The sequence below is a fragment of the Prenolepis imparis genome, unplaced genomic scaffold (assembly GCF_030444845.1).
Source record: "Prenolepis imparis isolate NDT839.2.m4 unplaced genomic scaffold, iyPreImpa1.0 SCAF_6, whole genome shotgun sequence".
Taxonomy (NCBI): domain Eukaryota; kingdom Metazoa; phylum Arthropoda; class Insecta; order Hymenoptera; family Formicidae; genus Prenolepis; species Prenolepis imparis.
Window position 1 is genome coordinate 18,020,079 of NW_028141164.1, and position 23,893 is coordinate 18,043,971.

A 23,893-nucleotide genomic window follows, 5' to 3' on the forward strand; every position below is an offset into this window, starting at 1 on the left:
TTAAGGCTCTTTCGTGTTAAATATAAATATATAAGTGATAGGCCTTTTTTTAAGAGCCGAACGCGGATGTTGATGCGTATTCCAACGAAATTTAATTTTTCGTGGAATTAAATTAATTGTGCACAGGGCACGAATTTTACTACTTGGTATACTGCCAAGTCTTGTATGGAATAATCTCTTACTTGAGATTTTTATTCCATACATCCCCTCTTACCCCCTAAAGAATTAGAAGCGAGAGAAAAATATAGATCCGAAAGTCGCTGAATCAGGAATCGAACCCGAGACCTTTCGCTTGCCGGGCGACTGCTCTTCCATCTGAGCTATTCAGATCCTCGTGGAAGAGCAGTCGCCCGGCAAGCGAAAGGTCTCGGGTTCGATTCCTGATTCAGCGACTTTCGGATCTATATTTTTCTCTCGCTTCTAATTCTTTAGGGGGTAAGAGGGGATGTATGGAATAAAAATCTCAAGTAAGAGATTATTCCATACAAGACTTGGCAGTATACCAAGTAGTAAAATTCGTGCCCTGTGCACAATTAATTTAATTCCACGAAAAATTAAATTTCGTTGGAATACGCATCAACATCCGCGTTCGGCTCTTAAAAAAGGCCTATCACTTATATATTTGTATTTAATTAATTAAATTCAGAAACGAGTAAATTAACGATTGCACATACATGTCTCTTACATATCAATTATAATATCTCTTATTTTTCTTTCTTGCGTGCAGTCTTTTTTTGACTAGTCTTCTTAGCTTTTTGAACTTCAGCATCCTGAATTTTCTGAGCTTCTTTAGCTTCTTTGGCAATACGCTGTTTTTCCTCTTTGGTTTCCTGCTTTTTTCTTTTTACTTCTAAAATTTCTCTTGCTTTTTCTTCACGCTTCCTTTTTCTTTCTTCTTTTTATAGCAATACTTCTTGTTTCTTATTTTCTTTCTCTTTATAATACTCCTTCCATTGCAATGAACTGACAACAGCTGGAATTTTCTCTTTATGCCTACGAACACTATTCGTCTCCTTGGAATTCGCTTCGTGGAGTGCCGATGGCCAAAATAAGGTTTCCTTGAATACTGAAGATATAGATGACACAGTGGCTTTTGTTTTTTGTTGTTGAACGCCTTCTATTTTGCCTCTTTGTGTAATGCCAGTATCGCTGGTATCGATGGGAGATTCAAGATTGTCTTTTCGGCCATCTCCGATTTCTTTAGCGACGCGTTCTATACTTGGCGACCTTACCGGATGAGCTATTCCTTCAGCCACTTCGTTAGTAGATCCTTCAGTATAGTTTGTTGTGGCAATAGTGATCTCTCTGGCTGCAGTTGGAGACGGATTATTCTCATCATGCGCATCACCAATTTTTTGAGCGCCGTCTTCTGAACCCTCGGAGTTGTTACAAGAAATTGACCTTTCGTAGACTCCACTTTTCTCGATATTGAGACACTGAACGATATTATTATTTTCGCAGTTCGTATACGTTTCTTCAGAGTTAAAAATTTCGATTACCTGCATTTCTTCCCCAGGATTTAACGGCTCGAAGATGTCGATTTCATCGATAATAAACGAGTCAATGTCTTGACCAAGATTGGAGATATTATTTTGCAAATTCGTCGTGTTGTCAGTCATAATCTGTGCTGTTGAAATCGTAGTGTTCGATTGTATGTTTGAGTGTGCATCGTTGCTATAAATGTTCAGTATCTCTCCGGTTCTTTCGCTGAGTGACAAAACATTGTCTTTTTCTCCGGCTTTCCTTTTCAATGAGATCCAATAATTAAAGAGATTAAAATCTTCAACAAGTCCGTTCCACGTGTCGCCGGATTTCTCGAAAGTTTCAATTTTTTCCGAAGATAGTTGGCTCTCAAAATATCGCAAGTGTTCATTGGCTTGATGTAGCTCTTCATTATAAGCTCTGTCACTAGTCGATCGTTGTGTGTCAGTTTCGAGCAGTTTAGAGTAATTTACGGCGTCTGAATCGAAAAGAAAGAGACCGCATGTTCGAAAACCGTTTTGCAGATTTTTCGCTGAATTTATGGAGTCAATAGCCTTTTCAAGCAGAGGAGGGAACGCTTCTCGTTTTAGCGCCGCTGCGTTGTATTCCATTCGCCAGTCATGGATTACATTCTTCCACGCTTTTTTCAGAGGATGAAACATCGCCACATCCATAGGCTAAAGAATATGAGTCGAATTTGGATATAGAGCCACTAAAATGATCTGATTAATGGAGCAGAAGTCACTGAGAGCCATTGTTATATGAGAACTGTGGCCGTCGACACGTATAGAACGACTGGTAAAGGAATTTTCTTGTCGAGCAACCAAGGATGAAAGATATTAGCAACAAATTCATAAAAACTCCGCCGTCATCCACCCGTTGTCAGATTTGCCCAGTCCCCACGATTCTGGCATAGCAGCTACTATAGATGCTGGCATTCGCTTGCAGCTGATCATTATCATTGGCGGAACCAATTCGCCTGCAGCGTTTCCTGTCATCAACGTCATAATACACTCCTTTTCGTTGCTGTTGATGAAATTGTATACCGTTTTTTCACCTTTTTTTACCAAAACCTGGTTCCCCTTTGGGCTGAGAAAAAATGCGGTTTCATCGCAGTTAAAGATTCGTTGTGGATCGATGATAACGTCGGTGAAGTTGTTTTCTATATAATATAGTTGTATCTCTTTGAACCAGTTCTTTATCTTCTCCTCTGTTATTAAAGCTCGAGCTTTAGATAGGTTCTGGGGTGCTCGTGTCGAAATTTCGGGATGCCGTCGCATAAATGCTTGGTACCAGTGTCTCCCGGGTCTGTTGTTAGTAAAAGGCCTTTCTCTTCCAACTTTGGTAATCAGCATTTTTACGCTGTCCAGTAGGTGATCCTTTGTAACTGGAAATCCAGCTTTTCCTAGTACGATGATCCATCTGATTAGTTGTTCTTCGTCGATAGCCGACAGAACAGTCTCTGGTCCCATTTTGCGTTCCTCTGGTACTTTATTTTTCAGTTTGTCAGACAACGTAGTCCGAGGTACGTTATACTTTATGCTAGCAGAGCGTACGGATATGCCACCTGTCTTCACCGCTTTTAAAGCTTCTCTCATTTGGTCCGCTGTGTATTTCAGAGTTGGAGCCATCGCTGTTATTAAAGAGAAAAAATTCTAATGGTTTATTCGAGACCATTTATTTTTATATTATTATTATTATTATCATTTATTTTTATATTATTATATTTTATTTATATTTTTATATTATATATTATTATTATAAATTTTCAATAATTATTAATAGCTATTTCAACAAGAAAGAATTTTAACTGGATTTTTTATTTGAGTGCCCATCTCTGTGACGTACCTAGTTATCGACATAAAAGTCGATCCAGTGATCGACATCCTTTATTTGTTTATGTATCTATTTATTAAATTGACTATGTCTATGACGATTACTGGTCCATGGAATGTCTGGATAGTAACAATTACGGATCTAATATTTTAATGTGGATTTTGGGTGAGTATATATTATTATTCGATTTACGAGATTTTTTCCACATAGTCTCAGTAATCGACAGATGGCGATTACTCAGAGGACTACGTGCTTCAGAGAACCAATGCTCGTCATATAAAAAACTCTATGAAATTTACATGAAACAATAATTTGCGATGCTGTAACGTAAAACTGAGATCTCTATTTATAACTTGAAGCTCAATTTAGCTTATGCGAGTCACCGGATATTTCAAGATAACACGAGATGTCAAACGGAGTATCTTAACCTTACAATTACGCATTCGTCGAAATCACGCATAGGCTTGGCTGGCATATATTCGATTTAATTATTATTGAATTGGTATACTTAAGAGTTTAACAATGTAATACAGCATTGTAAATACCTTCTTGGGGCCAACAGAAATATCAGCAAGCCGCACGATCGACAGAAAACTTTAAATATATCGTTAATACGTGAACATGGCGATTATTGGTATCCTGACGATTACTGGGCCAATTACCTTATATTATTTTATTTATAAGACATATAGAGAACAGATTTAAATTATTTTGTAACTTGTGAAAACGTGAACAGAGGAGAGCAATAATAAAATGATTTAGAAAATAATTACTAATCTATTTAAAATTATATCTATTGGATGAATATTCTGATCATCCAGTTTCATTGCAATTCGTTATGGATATCGTCTGCTGTTTACTGGACTGAAATAAATGTCGATTGAGCAAGTTTTTGACATATATACTAAGGCAATGCAAATCTGAGGCGTCGGATCTGCTCTTTTACCTGCCATTGCAATCGTGTTCTTTTGTTATATCAAGCTATATGCTTTATTTCTTGGTTAAAATTTCTAGATCAAGATTGCAGTAATTTTTTAATCAACAATTATGTAAAATAATGTTCAATTAATGTTAATTATTCTGAAAATATTGATGATGGAATATTTGAGATATAGGATATTGACGGTCAACAATTTTACACGATAAAAAAAGTAAATTCTTCGTTAATTATTAAGTCTGTTACTATTGCGAATAGCTATAACAATAATTTATTATTGATTTTTAAGTATTTTGTTAATAATGTAGGCTTTAAAATATATATTTAGGTATTCGAATAATATGATTTTATAAAAGGCGAGAAATAACGGGCGACACTTCGGTCGCCTATTGTTATCTATTTACTCTTTTTTTCTGTAAAACCGTTTGAGTATATTTATATTGTTGGCCCTTTCGTTCTACAATGGCCCTCCGAGAACGATATACACTTTTCGGGAACCGAAACACGAATGCCAGGATTGGCCCGATGTTTCCGGGTAGGGACATTTTTAGCGCAAAGATCCGAATATATATATCGCCTCCTCGGCGATCGCGACATTCTCTCACGCTGACATTCTCGCTTTCTCGCACTCTCGCAATTCTGAGCCACGACCTTCCGAAGAGCATCGACAGAAGAAGACCAACGCTTCAAGTTCGCAATAAACATTAAATAGAAAATAGAATCTTCTACATATAATTATCCTATCTTCTCCCGACAACCTGGTTCAAGAATACGAAGATATCGGAAACGACCATCCTGTCAGGCGGACCAGCTACAATAACTTTAAAATATTCCTATCTCGTTCAGCTTTTCCTAATGTCGAGTTGTGTCTTAATATTTTGTACATATTTAATAAGCTTTTTTTTTTATATAAAATGTGTTTTTATCTGATTATAATTTGAGTTACTTAAAACCTAAAAATTTTGATAAGTATTTTTATCAAAACTTGTCATATACATTGAGTTCAAACTTTATTGTTAGCTTAAAGCATATAATGTGTAATGTTCAAGAATATATATCAACAATCAAGATATACTAATCAACTTGTTGTCATACAAGAAGAAAATAAAGAAAATAAACGGCACAGCAATGTAAACCAGATCTGTGAGAATACAAATGAAAAAAAAACTAAAGTATAAACATATGGATTAATTTTGTGATTCATAATGCTTCGTCCTCTGTACTATACAGTCTGTTGCAAGTGACATTCTTGATACTCTTCTCCGGGTTTTTTTCATGCTCTAAGTCTTGTTTTCCGGTTGAAAAATTCAAACTTACTCTCGTTAGACCATAAAACCTTCCAAAAATCAGTCGATGATTCTGCAAACTCCAGACGCTTAATTTTATTTCGCTTGCTGATAAAGGGCCGTTTTCGTGCAAATCTGCTGTGCAAATTTGCTTCCCGGAGTCTTTGTCGAATTGTTTTTTGTGATACCTTTACCTGGAGGTTCTCTTAAATGGCCCGTATCGTTGAACATGGATTTTTTTAAATTTCTCGTACAATACGAGAGTCGTCCCGATCAGTGGTCACTCGATTTCTTCCTCTTCTTACTCTGTCCACAACAGAACCAAACTTCAGTAATTTTTTCATAGTTTTTGCATTATTTATCTTGTTTACTTCGAATTTAGCTGCTACTTTTCTCTGTGAAAAACCTTTCTGAATATGTTTATAATTAATTTTCAAATTTGTGTACAAGTTTGTTTTCTAGTTATCTTCACAAACGAACTTTCTCTGTTGAGAATAGGTGAATGACAACGAAAAACGAACGCGCAATATAATAAGGTCACACGATAAACTAAACTAAATCGTATATAATTTTGCTCTAGGAAAAGGTAAAATACTTCAATTAATAAGCGGCATTTTTAACTTTTGTTAGATGGTAGTCTCTTGTTTTTGTCTCACTCTTCGTCTACTAAGCGAATCAATTCTGAAATAATTAGAAAAAAAAGAATCCAAAGAAAATAATTTTTTATAAAAGCTAAAATTAAATCAATAAATTATCTCAGCGTAAGAAAATATAGAAACTTTTATATATTTTAAAAATATTTTGAACATGAACTTGCACAATAGGCGACGGCTTCTTTTTTTTATCAGTTACGGTTAGATATATTAATATGTGCATATGCATTCTTATACACAGTTATATTCTCATTATATGTTACAGCGTTTTCACAAAAAGAATGTCGTATTATTGACTTCATAATGTACTTTTTGGCGGAATAAGGAAAACTGTTCTGTGTATACATACAAGTATATACCGAGATGGGATGTAAAACAAGGAAATAAATGTAAACTGAATTCAAAAGCAAATCAAGTAAGTCTTATAATACTATTTTAATTAAATAGTGAGATTAAGTGAGCTAGTTGTTACTGCAATTAACTTTTAAAACGATTTTTAAAGCCTAGTTAACATCATTTTATATGTATACCATACTTTATTTTTATTAAAATGATAATTTATGAAAGACATATATATACAGTGATTGACAAAAAAGATACTACTCTTTATTTTCTATAAGCTCTTATTTCTAAAATTTATAAAAATATAAGTTAATTTTGAATGTTTTTGGCTCAAATGATTTCTTATTAATTCAATTTTAAAAATCACAAAACAAAAAAACAAACGAGATTAACGAGAAAAACAACTCGTTTGCTTTTTTCATTAATCTCGTTTGTTTTTATCATTACGCTGAAGGTGGTCCAAAAAATGGACCGAAACGTTCGTCTTTATATATAATTCGATTATAATTTTTGTATACGTTTGACTCACGCTTAAGTTGTTTATATTCGATTGCGCTCACCTTACCACGCTGATTCTTATGGCCTTGTATTAAATTATTTAAAAAAAAAACATTTTTCTCTAATTAATTGTTATATTTGTTAAAAAATGTTCCGTTTAACATTAGGACAAAAAGACAGAACGTATTTAATTAAAAAAAAAGAATAAAAGAAATAAGAAAAACTAAAATTAATATTTGGTGTAGCTTCTTTTCTTTTTGGCTACTGCTTGGAGTCGTCTTGACATACTCTACACGAAATTTTGAAGATTTTTCTCATTTAGTTCTTTACAAGTTTTCTTAAGCGCTGCGAAATAATTTTCTTTGTTGGTTACCCCAGTTTTATCAATCTTGTCATGTAAAATCGACCATAGGTTTTCTGTGGTCTTAAAATCGGGTGATTGTGGAGGCCAATCAAGAAGTTTTATTCCTTTCGATTTGAAGAATGTTTTAGTATTTTTCGTAGAATGTTTCGGATCATGGTCCTGCTGGAAAGTGAAATTGTCTTTCAACACAACTTGAAGTAGTGATGTTTCCATATTTTTATAGATTATGTCAATATACATTTTTTCTGTCAATGTACTATGATATTGATTTTGACCAAATTTCTTACTCCTGACCAAGCAAAACAACCCTAAATCATAATGCATCGTCCTCCGTACTTTACATTCTGTTGCAAGTGTCTCCTTTGATACAATCCTCCGTTTTTTCTTCATACTCTAATACTTGTTTTCCGGTTGAATATGAATAAATCAAATTTACTCTCGTCAGACCATAATATCTTCCAAAAATCAATCGGCATTTTTGCATATTTCTTGCACATTCTATACGCTTAATTTTATTTTGCTTGCAAATAATGGGCCATTTTTATGAAAATCGGCTGTTCAAATTTGCTTCCTGTAGTCATCATCAAATTGTTTTATGTGATACCTTTACCTGGAGGTTCTCTTGAATGGCCCGTATCGTTAAACATTGATTTTTTTAAATTTCTCTTACAAGAGAAGCCATCTTGAGAGGTGATACACGTGTCGAGTTATAGTCCGATTTGGTGATACAAATACTAACATTCCTGTGTCTTACTATTACTGTCCTGGCTGATACAACAAGTCAGTGAAGTGTTTTCCGCTCGAATCTGTTCGAGTACAGGTTTTTCCTACAAAAGAACTTAATATAACCTGCGAGAGAGAAGTTACGGGCGGCGGCAGCCCTCCACCCTCTCCTTCTCGGCTTTGGTGGCCGGTTTTCTTAAATATTTAAGTGGACTGTAAATCATGTTCACTCAAGACCCGGGGGGGGGTGACCCCTCTAGGTCAAATTATCCTGCTTGTGAAACATTAGATGCAGTGACGGACGTTTCAAATATCTCTAAAAACGACGAACAAAAGCTGGATTCCATAACTTCCTCGCTTCCCCCCTTCCCTATTGAAACCGAGAACCACGATATGGACTATGATACACTGAACAGCTTAACACTGTTGCATCGAGTAAAAACTTTAATTGTAATAACTCTTTCCTGTCTAATTACAGTCAGGAGCCTTCCGGCCCTTCTGCACTGCCAAAGAATTCTCAAGATCCACTAATCTCTAAGGGAAAGATCTCGAACAAACGAAAGACAGAGAAAACGATTGCGTCATCCTCTCCAGGTAATAAAAGTGAAAAAAACGTTTCGGATAAATTAAGCACAGGTAACTCATAACTTTCTAATGATTCCACTTTCACTCTTAAGTTTAATTCAAATAATATTTCACAATTGGAAAGCAATAGATACGATATAACCGCAAGGGGTCCTTACGATGTTATAATCCAGTCTGATTTAGAAAGTAATGAAGCCTCACCCAATTCGCATCGGAATATGCCAGATATATTCCTGCAATATTCCAAATGAAATGCTTAGATGTTCCATGAATGTTCCAACAAATATTCTTGGAATCTCTAATTGGCACAACGTAAAACATTCCTGGAATATTTTTATGGAATGTGTTGGGAATATTTATTGTATCGTTCTAGGGATAAAAATGATTTCATAAAAATATTATTTTTAGAAATTATTAATTTTATTCTGTTGTATTTCAACACTAAAAAAAAACAGGTAAAAATATGAAATATTTATATCTAAAATAAAATATGAACGTTTTATCTTAATATATTATAGTAACATATATATATGTATATAAATTATAATAAACAAACTGAAATATTTAATAAACTTAAATAAACTTAAAATAGTGAAAAAATTAAAATGTGAAATATTTAATAAACTTAGATAAACTTAAATAAACTTGAAAATTTTTTACTGAAATTAAGATAAAATTATTTGTTTCCTTTTGCTTGTGCTCGTTGTCTTCGTGTTTCAGCCTTAATTAACCAATAGCCAAATTTAATTTCAATATCTTTTTCTGTTGAATTCCATTCATCAGCACTAGTTGCTGCGTCTAGAATAGAATTAATATATTTATCATTGTAACGAAAATAATTAGTAGATTAATAATTTTGATTCAATCTTATTTACCAAGGAGTGCTCGATAAATATTAGTAAGAGTCTTCTTAAATGATTTTTTGGAATTTGGCTTCGTATTTTCCAATCTTCCAACCCACACCAACTGTGTTGCACATTCGTTTGTTACTATAGTGGCCATCATTCTGGAACACATTTCAGACAAACTTGTGCCTCCTTGTCCTTTCAGAATGTTTACCTATTATAAACAAAAAATTATAAATTATGTGTTATGATAATACACATAATTATGTACAAATCTAATTATATATACATACAAATATATATAAATACAAAAAATACACCAATTTCTTTAAAACTTGTTAATGAATAAGTACTTCAGGTTAAAAATTGCGATTAACTTACTAGAGCTTTAAAATGTTTCTCTTCTTGTAGCATTTTGTTTACGTTTAACAGAGTTTCGACTGACGTTGCTGGTATGTTTAATGTTTTGAGAATAGAATCTCTACTAGAAGGAACTATTTTATCATTGCCTGATTTTAATGTATTTAAAGCGGATTTTATTTCTCTTTGATTATTTTCAATCCGTATCATCCATCTCACGAGATAAGTTTTAAACTGATCTGAAATAAAGAAATAATTATCTTAAAAATATTAAAGTTTAGAGGAAACATTATAGAAAAGCGTCTAAAATATTAATAATATGTACTTGAGATTTTTTTGTACTATATATCTAGAAACATTGTGCTTCTTAAAAATAATTCAGAATGTAGTAAAACTATTACAATACTTATAATCAGTAAGATGCTCGATTTTTCTTTTCTTCTGTAGAATATAAGTTGATGTAGATGCTCTAGGTTCTTCTTCTTCATTATTAGTATTATTTGTATTATTATTTGTATCATTAAAATCGCCTAATTCATCATCCATTACAGAATCTTGCGATTCCTATTACAACAAGAATATATACAGATAGAGTTCTTTATGTACAGAAAATAAAACCTTAAAGACAACTTCTTACATCTGATATAATTGGCATAGCATTTCTGTCATTCTCACATTGTTGAGAAGTTATTGCTGTTTTGTCTAGAGGTTCCTGAGAACATAACGGTGTACAATTTTCAAGTTCTGTTTCAGTAGATGTCAATTCTGACTCTACTATAAATTTGTTTAATTAGATTAGATTAGAAACGTTTATTGCTGCCCCACTTGAGGATTACAAGGCGCTTTTTCACTTAAGGAGCGGTCCCAAACCTTTACACAATCTTTACCTCCACTTATAATCTATCCTTAACCTATGACTTAGCCTATACAATATACAAAAAAACAAAACGCCACGCAACTCCGCCATTACTCTCGCCCTATCTCTTCGCACAATTTACCTCTCTTTCATCTCTCTCTCTACGCTCTAACTACCCCTCCACACACACTCTCACCCTCCCCCTCCTATCTTACGCAATCTTATTACTAGCTTACTCTAATGTTGGACCTCCGCTTCCGGCTACTTCCGCCTTCCCTCCTCAACTTTCTCTCTCTCTCTCTCTCTCCCTCCCTCTCTCTCTCTCTCTCTCTCTCTCCCTCTCCCCCTCTCCCCTCACCGCCTTCCCCGCCCCCTCTCGCTTCCTCCAACAGTTTTACCCACACTTCCCCTTCCCCTTCCTCCTCCAGTACCTCCCTCACCATTTCCTGCCAGCTTTCCCCCCTTCCCCATTCCATACATTCCTCCCATACATGTTCCCATGTCTCCACCCCTCCCCCACATATCCTACACCTCCTTTCCTCCTCCTTCTCCCAATATCTGTTTCCCCTCATCCCATTCCCCAATCTGTACTTCGCCATCTTCTGCCACCTTCCTTCCGTCCATCCTTTCCTCAGATACTTCGGTACTCCCTCCCCCTTTACCTGCTTGTACCATTTATTATATACCGAATTCTCTATCTTTTCCCCTCTCTCCTCCCTCTGTCCTTTCTTTTCCCATTCCTCAACCTCTTCCCATCTAAATTCCCCTCTTTCCCTTCTTTCCTCCACCTCCCTTAAATTCATCCCTTTACCCTCAAAAAACTCCTTTCTTTCTTTCTCCCACTCTGACATTTCCCCTCCCTTTTTAGCCCTCTCCTTAATTTCCTCTAAACATATTCTCGCCAACCCCCCACCCTTACCCTCTTCTAGCCTCTTCTCATAACCCCACGCTCTTCTTCCCATCCTTGATCTTAACTTTTCCCTTTGGAGCTCCTCCCTTATCATATACCCCGGCGTTCCCCAATCCGCTCCTAACAACCATCTCATATATCTTTCCTGCACCCTTTCCAATCCCTCTCTCTCCTTCCACCCCCATATCTCAACCCCATACCCTAAAACCGTCCACACTAACGCATCGAAAAGCCATATTCTCCTTCCCCAATTACCCCCAAATCTCCTCTTTCCTATCCCCCATACTTGCCCCAATACTGCTGCCCCCCTCCTCATCCTCTCCCCCACCTGTCCATCCTGCCCCCCATTCCTTTGTACTACATAGCCTAAATACTTGTACTCCTTTACCTCCTCCAACTTCTTTCTCTTCCAATACCAACTAGCTTTCTTCAGCCTCCCTCCCCCCTTCCTGCACCTCATCACCTTCGACTTGCTCTCATTCAACTCCAACCTCTTCCCCTCCAAATATCTACCTAATTCTACCTCTTTCCATCATACACCTCATTCCCCCCTCATCCTCTGCCATCATCACCACATCATCCGCGTACGCTAGCGTGTATATCCTATCCTCTCCCAACCTCACTCCTCCCCATCTTCCTTTCCTCATCTCCTCCTCCAAGTCCGCCATCATCATATTAAACAGCAGCGGACTCAGAGGACACCCCTGCCTCACTCCCCTCCCTGTCCAGAACTTTTCTCCCCTCTCTTCCCCTATTCTAACCCTGAATCCTATCTCCCCTACTAACTCCTCACATCTCCTTACCATCCCTTCCTTCACCCCCCTCCCTCTCAACGCCGCTATTAATTTCACCCTGTCCACCGAATCAAACGCCGCCCTCAGATCCACAAAAAATAGTACCATTTGTCTTCCTTTCCTGCTTATCTGTCTATTTATCAAATAGTTTAAAACGTAAATATTATCTACTGTCCCCATCCCTCTCCTGAACCCCGTTTGATTCGGTGGCACCATCCCTCCTTCCTCCACTTCGCCCCTCAGCCTCTCTGCTAACACCGTCGCATACACTTTGTATAACGACGGCGCCAGCGTTACTCCCCTGTACTCTGAGACCTCCCTTCCCTCTCCTCTTTTCAAAATTGGTATCACCAACCCCTCACACCATTCTCTAATCCACCCTTCCCCCTTCCATATCCTATTACATAATTCCCACACCCACTCTTCAATCCCCTCTCCGCCATATTTCCACACTTCTCCTGGTATTCCATCCACCCCCACCGCCTTCCCATCTTTTATCCTTCCTATCGCCCTCCTAATTTCTCCCCTCTCTATCTGATCTTCCTGATCTTCCACCTTCTCCCTTATCCTCCTGCTTCCTCCCAACACCACTCTTGACTCCACCCCCCCTAATAAATCCCTAAAATAACTGTTCCATTCTTCCATCTCAATCCCTTCTCCCCCCCTCCTTTCCCCCTTCTCCTCTCTTTCCTAATTACCTCCCATACCTGCCCCTCCGTCCTCGCTTCCACTGCCCTCCTAGTCCATTCTTCATTCTCCTCCTCTTTCTTCTTCCTACATAATCCCTTGTACTCCTTCTTTCTTCTCTTATATTCCTTTCCCTCCCCCCCTTTTTTCTTCCATCTTTTCAACTCCTTTGCCACCTCCCCCTTATCTTTTCTGCACTCCTCATCAAACCACCCTCCCCTTTTTCTTCTCTCCTCCCTACCTTCCCCCCCATTTCCCTTACTTAGCACTTCCTGTATTTTTCTTTCCATTCTCCCCCACTCCACCTCTACCCCTCTCTCTTCTTGTTCATCTCCCTGCCTCTCCCCTATCACTCCTAACCTCTCCCTGGATTCCTTCTTCCCCTCTCCCGACCAGTTCCACCTCTTTTCCCTCTTTTTTACCTTCTTCTCCAATCCTCCTCTTTCCCCTCTGATCCTTACCACTACCGGCATGTGGTCCGAGTCAATCCTATCTCCTATCTCTACCCTCATAATTTCCTCCCTCACCTCCTCCTTCACAATCACATAATCAATGACTGATCTCCCATTCGGCCCCATGTACGTCCAGCTCCCCTCCTCATCTCCTGCTACCCCTCCATTCACAATTGCCCACCCTATCTCCTCTAATCTTCTCACTAACAATTTCCCTTCCCCATTCACCTTTGCATCCTTCGACCTTCTTTCCTTTCCCTCCTCTTCTCCCTCCTCCCCTAACCTTACCCTTCCCCCAATTCTCCTGTTCTAGCATTAAAATCCCCCCCTATTATCGTTCTAATCCCACCTCCCTCCTCCTCCGTCCACTCACTCATCTCTCCTAATTTCTCTTCTAAATCCCCATTTACGTACACACCCACCAATCTCCATCTCTCCCCCTTTTTCCTTATCATCACCTCCTTCATTCCTTCCTTATCCGCCCCACCCTTTTCTTCTATTCCTAACCCTTTTCTTACCCCTACTACTATTCCCCCCATTGCCCTTCCTTTCCTATTTTTCTTCCTCGCATATTGCACTTCCCACTTAAATCCCACAGGTAACCTCCCTCTTATCTTCTCCCACCCTTTTTCATCTACCCATGTTTCTAACAAGAACATTACGTCCCATTCCCTTATCGCTTCCCAGAATTCCGCATCCTTATTCTTTAGCCCCGCTACATTCCAGAATGCCACTTTCCATCCTTCCTCCCTTCCCTCTTCTTCGCTCTTACTTTCTTCCCCTACTCTCCCCACCTCTCCATCTCTCCCTACCCCTCTCTCTCTACCTTTTCCCCTTTCCACCTTCCTTCTCCTACTCATTCTTTCCCTTCCTTTTTTGCCTCCTGCACTATTTCAACCTCCCTTTTCCCCTCGTCCCCTCCCCTCCTTTCTACCCCCTTCCCTTCTTCTCCCCCTTCCTCCTTCAGCTCCTCTCTCACCTCATCCCACCTCCACCACTTACCCCTCATCCATATTCTTCCACATCGTACCCACGCCCTCCCTCCCTCTCTTTCTTCCCCCCTAGCGATCTCTCCTAATCTCCACATCATCCGTCTTTCTTTCCACGTAAGATCTTCCTCAATCCTCTCCTCTCTCCCCCTCAACCTTCTTTTCTTCTCCATTATTTCCCTCTTAACCTCCATATTTCCTACCCTTACCAACGCCATACTAGTCCCATCTCTTCTTCCTTCCCCTATTTTCCTCACCTCCCCCACCGACCCCTCTACCCCTATCTCTTAATATTCTCTCCACTTCCCCTTTTACTCCTCCTTCCCCACCCTTTATACCTTTTACTATAATGTTCCCTCTCTTTTCCTCCCTTTCCTTCCTCTCCCACCTCCATTCCATCATATTAATCCTACCTTTCATCTCACCCATCTCCTCTCCCTTTCCCTCCCCCCTCCTCTCCCCCCTCTTCCTCTGCTCCAATTCCTCCACTTTCATCCCTAATTCTAAAATCCTCCCCTCCAACCCCTCCTTCTCCCTCCCCCACCTTCTCTCCTTCTCCTCCATTTCTTTCTTCAGCTCCCTTATCTCCTCTCTTATTTCTTCCTGTCCTCTTATTCCCTCCTTAATCTCCTCTTTAATTTCTCTTCTTATCTCTCTCATCTCTCTGATTATTTCCTCCTTCCATTCCCTCCCCATCTCTCTTATGCTCTCCCCCATCACTCCTGCCTCCTCTCTCCTTCCTGTCTCTGGCGATCTTATCACCTTTTTACTTTTCCTAAATAACCACTGTATGTCCCCTTTCTCCTCCATCTCTTTTCTCAATCCTATATCCTCTAATTCATCCCTTTTCCTTTTTAAAACCTCTTCCGGCGTCCCCGTGCTACCCCTTCTCTCCCTCTTCTCAACATTCTTTATTCTTTGCACCTCATCCATTTCCCTTCTATACTTCTCTTACTCTATGTCTAGTGACTTTTCTCGCGCCACCTACCTTTTTCTCTTTCCCTATACCTACTACACCTGCTCCAATCTCTCTACACCTGTTCTCACCTATCTCCCTAATTGCTGACTCACTCCCCTGCACCACTTTACTCTCTTCTCACCGCTCTTTTCCCTTCTCTACCAACTCGCCTGCAATCCCCCGGCATGCACTCACTCCAGACTCTCACTGACTCACTCTCTCTCACCTCTTCTCCTCCTCCTACCTCTTATAACCACTCAAAAACACACTCTCTGACAGCACTCCAACCTTCTATCACGCAACCGGAAACGGAAGTCCTAAAATTTGTTTAATTTTGATATACACTTTTCCATCGTACCTATTACAATGAAAAATAAAAGTAATATTGAAAGAAATAATGTAGCGCGCTATATTTATGCTGTAAAATAAAAATTTTTTGAAACCAGTGTGTTATACCTTTTTTATATAAAACATTAACTAAATAACTTTTTCATGACGATGTATCAGGTTCCTCTAGTTCGTTTATTGCAGCCTTCAATTGTGCTTTTTTATATTTATTGGGAAACTAACAAAACATCTGATTTTCATTTTCATATAACCAATTTTTTGGTACAATATCCATAGGTACAGATGTTCCTTTCTTTTCTAGAGGAAACTCTACTATTGACCACATTTTACTGTGATATAAATTTAGAATAGATTTAGAAACTTAAAAAAAAGAAATTAAAGTTAAATGATTACGTATACATCTAAAGAAAATAAAAAAATTGTTAGAAATTGTGCATAGGAAAAACTGCAAAAGCATTTCTGTCTTTGTATTGAACAAGAATTGCCTTGTATAAAATATCAGTGAGGTGCCATTTGTCTGGTCGCTCACACAAGTTTTTAACTATATAAATATGAAAATTTGATGATTTAGTTGGAGTTGAATACAAATCTTTAGACTCTTGAAAACGTTTTCCTATTAAAAATATACCAGATGATGTATGAACAATATTAATGATTTTGATAACATCACTTTTAGACGTAATAACCATGTTATCTCCTTCTTTTAACGACAATACAGTACCATGCCATCGAATCATTTTATATTGTATACCAATTAAAGAAAGACAAGGACCAGAATGAACAGATCTGAGAATGGGACCATCTTTTGTAATAAATTGATTACAATTATTTGAATCTGTCTCAGTTTTTTCTAAAGTGCGGTTTACTAATTGCTGCAATGGTTTGTTTTTCCCACGAATTGCTCGTTTAAGAGAAGCTAATTTATTTTCAAAAGGAAAAGCAGAAAATTTATGCAGAGGACCATGACGTCTAACATCATCAACAAGATGCAACAAATTATGAACATTGTATATGAGAAATGATTTGCCATAAAGATCTTTTGAAATACTACTTATGACGAACTGTCGTAGCATATATTCTGCTTGAACAAGGTCTTCTTCTGAATTATTATCTCGTGATAATATAAATATACTTGCATGTAGAAGAAAATGTTTATACATTTTCTTAGGAAGCCATGGAGTGAGTAGAGTAGGACCTAAATACAGAAGGAATTTTCTGTATTCTGTGGCTTTCCACATATTAAGTTCATGTAGACCTCTTGGCTTTCGATTAAATTCTATTGGCCATGAAGATGCTGCTTTTTCAAGTTGTTTATTAAGGATACAAATATTTTGAGCAGACATACGAGCTGTTAATTTACCGCCAGTCCATATGTGCAAAAGCTTGCGCATCACTCCAAGAAATACCAAATGCATTGGATCTAACGGAAACATTGTAATCATATTAATACCAATATCTATTAACGGACTTATTTCCTTATGATATTTTTTCTGTTTTCTTTCAGCAAAACTTTCATCAGTTCTTAAATTAGATGAATGATCCGGAAATATAACACGTCTTTTTTTCCATTGGCCTTTTTGAACACACTTTTCACATCCATAATAGCCGCCATGACCTTTAATACCTTTCAAAAAAGCTCTAGCTGGTGCATCACAAATAAAACTTCTAACAAATACTGTATACTTTGTATCATTAATAATAATACCATTTTCCATAAGATCTTTTAACTCTGGAACAAAATCTTTCAAAAACAATTTAAATCTGGTTTTTCTTTCCCGCAATATACAGCACATACAATCGGTGTAAAATTAAATTCTTCAATAAGACATAATATTGGCCACAACTGTATACGACTACTTTTAAATAAGGGAAGTCCATCAACATTGAATTTTAGCCAAATTATTGGTGATGATGGAGATCTCATTTTTAATTGTTCTTGTAGCATATTCTTTAAGTTAAAATTATAATATTGACCATCCCCCATAGTTTCAATAGATATTGTTAGGGGAGGGTATCTACAATTCTCCCCTTTGCGTATCTTGCGAATGATAGCGAACGTTTTATGAGACGAAACGATACGAAAGCGACGCGAATGCTTTACATAAAACGATAATTACGCAAAGCCGCGTGGATAGCGAGATTAAACCAATACATATGCGATTAATGAGCAAAGGTAAGCGACTCACCGTGCGATGCGTGCCTCGTGCTTCTCAAGCAGATCCTCCACAGCTTTTCCGTGCAGCATGCAGTGAGCGTTAAGCGATAAAGCAGTGTAAGTAAGAGAGAGAGAGAGATAAGCGTGCCGAATGCAGTTCCTTCCATCCATGCAATTTCAACTCCTGCAAAGGGATGAAGTCTCCTCTCTTCCAGTGAGGTAGCAACCAGTCGTGTAGATACTGAGCCAGTATTCGAACAAGTGTTCCGGAGCGGATCTCGTGAGCAAGTGTCCGAACCTTCTTCCTGTAAGGCACGGCAAGCGAGTAGTGTGCTCCCACACTCAATAATTTGGATCGATGGATAGCGATGGCAGCACCGTTTAGTTAATCGATTACCTTTGGGCTCCGATTCGCTATCCATCGGCAATACGTTACAATAAAGTCAAAATAATTTACAATAAGCATTCGAAACGACAAACATGTTAAAGAAAATATAACTAGCGCGATAACAATAATAGACAAACTAACATACGACACGAACAATTGGTGAGCGCCAAACATACCGCCCACCAAATATATATAAATTTTCATTAATTATCTGGTGGACTGCCCTTCGGCAATGGGCAGAGCTTCACCAAAGGACGTGTTAATGAGCCATTCGTTGTTTTTACGGTGGCTACTCGCGGAACTCCGTCACGACCGGGATGCAATTCTGTGATGCGTCCTCGCTTCCAATGCAAAGGAGGGACGTTATCCTCTTTCACCAAGACCAACGAACCCTTCTCGATCGGATCGATTTGATTGAGCCATTTTGGACGTTGCTGCAGGGTATGGAGATACTCCTGATGCCAACGCTTCCAAAAGTCCTGATGCATTCGCTGCGCCAGTTGCCATCTATCCAGTCGATTCATCGGCACCAAGGTCAAATCAGGACTCGGAATGGACACGAGTGGTTCCATGGTGATGAAGTGACCCGGCGAAAGTACCGTGAGATCGTTCGGATCGGAAGTCATAGGACAGAGGGGCCTTGAATTCAACACGGCCTCTATCTGAGCGAGCACCGTACTAAATTCCTCGATCGTGAGGATTTGATCGCCTACTACCCGTTTGAGATGGGTCTTCATCGATTTCACTCCCGACTCCCACAGTCCTCCAAAATGAGGCGCGGATGGAGGATTGAAAGACCATCTTATTTTCTCGGTCTCTGAAGCGAACCGCATGTGATCGACCAGCTCTCGATGCGCACCAACAAAATTAGTTCCGCAGTCGCTAAACAGTAACGAGCATCTTCCTCGCCTGGCCACGAATCGGCGCAAGGCTGCTAAAAAGGAATCCGTGGATAACGAGAAAGCTATTTCCAAATGAATAGCCTTGATCGTGAAGCAAACGAACAAGCAGACATAGACTTTGAAAGGTGTTATACCGCGAGCACGACGATTAGTTACCAGGAAAGGTCCTGCATAATCAGTCCCGGTAACAGAAAAAGGCTTTACCTGAATTACGCGCTCCGAAGGTAGATCAGCCATAGGCGGCTGCGCAAAACGAGGATTAGCGCGAAAGCACTTGTAGCACCGGGATAAAACGCGTTTTATCGCTCGATGTGCTCCTAAAATCCAAAAGTGTTGCGCTAGCAAGTACTGCATCGCGCGTCGACCTGGATGTAAATGTACCTGATGAGTATGCTCAACGACGAGGTCCGTGAGCCTATGCTTGTTAGGTAACAACGCTGGATGTTTAGATTCATAGGGTAACACGGAATTTACGATCCGACCGCCCACCCTGAGAATCCCCGCGGTATCTATGAACGGTCCAAATTTATGCAAGGTCCTGGGAATTCTTTTGCCTCCTTTTATTCGAGAAATCTCCTCAGCGAAATGGCGTGTCTGTACTGATTTGACCAGGACAAGCAATGCCGAATGCATTTCCAACTGATCTACTGCTACAGAGGCTGAAACTGGCTTCCCTTTTGATTTAGCGATAAAGCGTAAACAATAAGCCGCTATTCTAGAAATTTTATTCAACGACGAGAAACGATCTAGTAACGACATGAGCTGATTCGAGTTTACGACACAAGCAAAGGTTAGAGTTCTGGCTTCTTCCTCCACCAGAATATTCGATTCGACAACGGATTCGAGGTTAGACTCGACAACAGATGCGGGTTTGGACGCGACGGCAGATTCAGAATGAGACTCGAAGTCCAACAACCAGTCAGGGCCATGCCACCACATAGCACAGTCCAGCAGCTCCTTCGGGTACAAACCCCGTGAGCAATGATCCGCCGGGTTAGACTTAGTGTCGACGTACCCCCAGGACGAGATTTGTATCTTTTCTTGTATCCTGGCCACTCGATTACGTACGAACGTCTTCCATCGATGGGGAGCGGAACGTATCCACGAAAGCGCGACCATAGAATCGGACCAGGCATACACGCTGTCAAGTTTCAGATTATCCTTGAAGACTTGCTGGAGGTATGCGATCAGATCCGAGAGCAACACCGCTGCACAGAGCTCCAAACGAGGCAAGGTGATAGACTTAAGCAGAGCGACTTTAGATTTGGCGCTAAGCAGCCGAATGGTTACGCCATCAAGCGCGACGATGCGCATGTAAACTACGGCTCCATAGCCTTGTTCACTAGCGTCACAAAATCCATGTATCTCACGGCGAACTACGTTATTTCGAGCTAAAGAACGAGGGATGCGAAGCGAAGTTAAAACTGAGAGCTCAGACCTATACCTGTCCCAGCGCTGACACACCTCCAAGGGAGGTGTTGTGTCCCAATCTAGTTTCAAGGTCCACAAGAGTTGAATTAACCTCTTCGCTGCGAACGAGAGAGGCGTCAAGAAACCCAAGGGATCAAATATTCGAGCTAGTTCTGAGAGAATTGTACGCTTGGAACAATCTCTGTTCAACGTGTTGACTTGAAACCCGAAGCTATCTGAACTAGAGTACCAACGGAGTCCTAATATTTTGAGAAATTGATTCTCTTCTGATTCGAACGACATCATCGAGCTACTGCAGTACTGAGGATTCAAATCGGCTAACACTTCTGGATGGCTGCTTGCCCACTTCCCCAGTTCGAAACCGCCACTTTGAAGCAACAGCTGCAACTGATTCTGCAAATTGCGAGCCTCTTCCATTGAGTGTACACTAGTAACGATGTCGTCCACGTAGAGAGAAGACATGATCGTAGAAGACGCCATGGGACGACTATCTCTACCGTCCTTCGCTAGTTGGAGCAGACAACGAATTGCGAGATAAGGAGAAGGAGTGACCCCAAATGTTACCGTTTTCAACCGGTAATCGGATATCTGATCCTCCTCGGAGAAGCGCCATACGATCCGTTGGTAGTCGAATTGGCCAGGCTCGATCCATATTTGTCGAAACATCTGCTTGACATCCGCAGTTAGAGCCACGAATCCAGTACAGAAACGAAGAAGAATCGCCATCAAATCTTGCTGCAGCTTGGGTCCACTCAACAAGGTCTGATTCAATGACGATCCGTTGGTACACCTAGACGAAGCATCGAAAACGACACGTAACTTAGTGGTCTCACTGTCGAGTTTTATTACTCCATGATGGGGTAAATAATAAACCGGCCCGTCTGCTGGATAGGGCTGTTTAATTAACTCCATGTGACCACTGTCGAGATAATCTTGCATGAATTTGCAATAATCTGTTTTGAAGGTAACGTCCGCTTTGAAGCGGCGTTCGAGCGAGCGAAATCTATTAAGCGCGATTTGACGAGAGTCAACGAAACAAGGGAGATCCCTCGAAAAGGGATACGAGACTATAAAGCGACCTGAGTTCCCGCGACGAGTAGTCCGCTCGAACAATTCCTCACAGTGCCTATCGTTGTCAGAACTTGAAGTACAATCTGGAATTTCCTCCAATTGCCAGAATCTACTTAATGTGTCATCAATCGATTCTATGGTGGTTACACATGAACGCAGGTTTCTCGGAGAATGCGAGGAAACCGCGCCCATCAGAACCCACCCGAAAATAGTGTTGAAGGCATCCGGATCTCCGAAGCTTCCCTTACGACGGCCATCGCCAAGAATAGAGACGAACATTTCAGCTCCCAAGAGGATGTCGATTGAACAAGGAAGATGATAGTCCGGGTCGGCGAGTGGTAAACCTTCCAAATGCTTCCATGACTTCTTCTCAACTTGAATATTTGGCAAGGGAGAAACGATACGCGACAGCACTGTAGCTTCAACAGGCAATCGAATATCAGCCCGATTAGCTACTTGAAGTACGAAAGAGGTCCTACCCTTGGCGGTGGCGGCCTTGACATCATTCACGCCTAAGACCAGCATGCGATGCTTGGTGCGGTTAAATCCTCCTCTTCGCAGGCAACTCTCGGTGATGAAGTTTGATTGACTAGCGCTATCCAACAAAATACGAACCGGGAAGGTGTTGCCGTGAACGTCCAGAATCTCGGCCTTCACAGTAGACAGTAATATTACCGGTCTGGATTCTGCCACGCTAGTCAGCACTACGGCTTGAGAGCCTTGTGACGAAGCAGCCATCTCAGCATCCTGTGTCGGAGAAGCCGGGCTGGCAGTAGCGACTGTTGAAGCGGAACTAGGGTTTTGATCAAAGTGCAGGAGCGTGTGATGCTTTGATTGGCATGACCGACACGTCCAGGTAGAAGGGCAGGACTTCACATTATGACCTACACGAAGACAATTAATACACAATTTCAATTTCTTGACGAGAGAAAATCTGTCCCTAATCGCGGACTTCAAAAATTGAGGACATTTTGTAAGAACGTGTTGCTCCTTACAAACTAGACAAGCTGCTGAACTGGTCACAAAAGACGATACCGAAGCCCTGGATTTGGAGGATGAAGTATTGTACTTCGCGTCCTTTTCTCCTGGTTTGTTCGAGAAATCCGAGGAAGGAGCCATGACGGCAAGAACCTTGCAATACTCCTGCAGGAACTTTATTAGCTGCTCATATTGTGGAACCTCGGTCTTGCGATGTTCCGACTCAAACTTCTCGCGCAAAGACGGTGTGAGTTTATCCAGCAATAGATTAAGCAGTATGAAACTCCACGATTCCGTCGGAAACTTCATCATTTGCAACGCTCTTATGTTCTCGCGGAATGTATCCAGCAATGCAAGCAAAGAACTTGCCGAATCTTGCTTCAAGGGCTTTGCCTTAACGATCGAATTCCAATAGTGAGTGGCTAACTTCCTCTTGTTCTGATAGCGGCCTATCAACGTATCATACGCGATCGGATAATGGTCTTCGGAAAACGGCAAATTTTTTATGATGGTCAGCGCTTCCCCCCTCAACGACGACAACAAATATTGATATTTCTCCATGGCGGAGATTTGCTTGTTTTTATGAATTGACGTATTGTAAAGCGCAATAAATGAGGGCAATAAATGAGGGCCAGAGTGCTAACTCTCCGGAGAATTGAGGGAGCGTTATCTTCGGCAACCTAATCGTCGAGCTGTGAGTCGAGTCACGAGTAGATGATGTCGCCGGTCGAGACAGTTCCGTCATCGAGGAATGTTGAGCTTTTATCGCGTAATGCATCTTGTCGAACTGGACTCTAATTAGATCCTCCTTATCAAAATCCGTCGCTTCATGAAGTAATTTCAAATGCACATGCTCGAATTCGTCTGCAACTGTCTTTAAACTAGGATAACGGGCAAGAAAGAGCGATTTGTCTTGTGGACTGGAGTCGGCTATCAAAGAAGCATCATAAATCTCCTTCACTCTTCTCATGCATAACTCTCGTTTGGCTTGCGCGATCCTCGGCATCTTAACTTGAGTGTAGCGAATTACTAAATATACAGAAAGGATCGAGAAACGAGGAAG

At 40.0% G+C, this 23,893-nt stretch overlaps 2 protein-coding genes across 2 annotated transcripts; both read right to left on the bottom strand.

The window, feature by feature from the left end:
- Window positions 1–2,333: 2,333 nt before the first annotated feature.
- Window positions 2,334–3,113, bottom strand: LOC145937881 (uncharacterized). Its single transcript, XM_083041241.1, has one exon. It carries the CDS (start codon window positions 3,111–3,113, stop codon window positions 2,334–2,336), a length of 780 nt encoding a protein of 259 aa, XP_082897367.1.
- A 15,538-nt stretch (window positions 3,114–18,651) lies between these two features.
- Window positions 18,652–23,391, bottom strand: LOC145937882 (uncharacterized). The gene has a single exon (XM_083041243.1). The coding sequence runs from the start codon at window positions 23,389–23,391 to the stop codon at window positions 18,652–18,654; it is 4,740 nt and encodes a 1,579-aa protein (XP_082897369.1).
- Window positions 23,392–23,893: the final 502 nt, after the last annotated feature.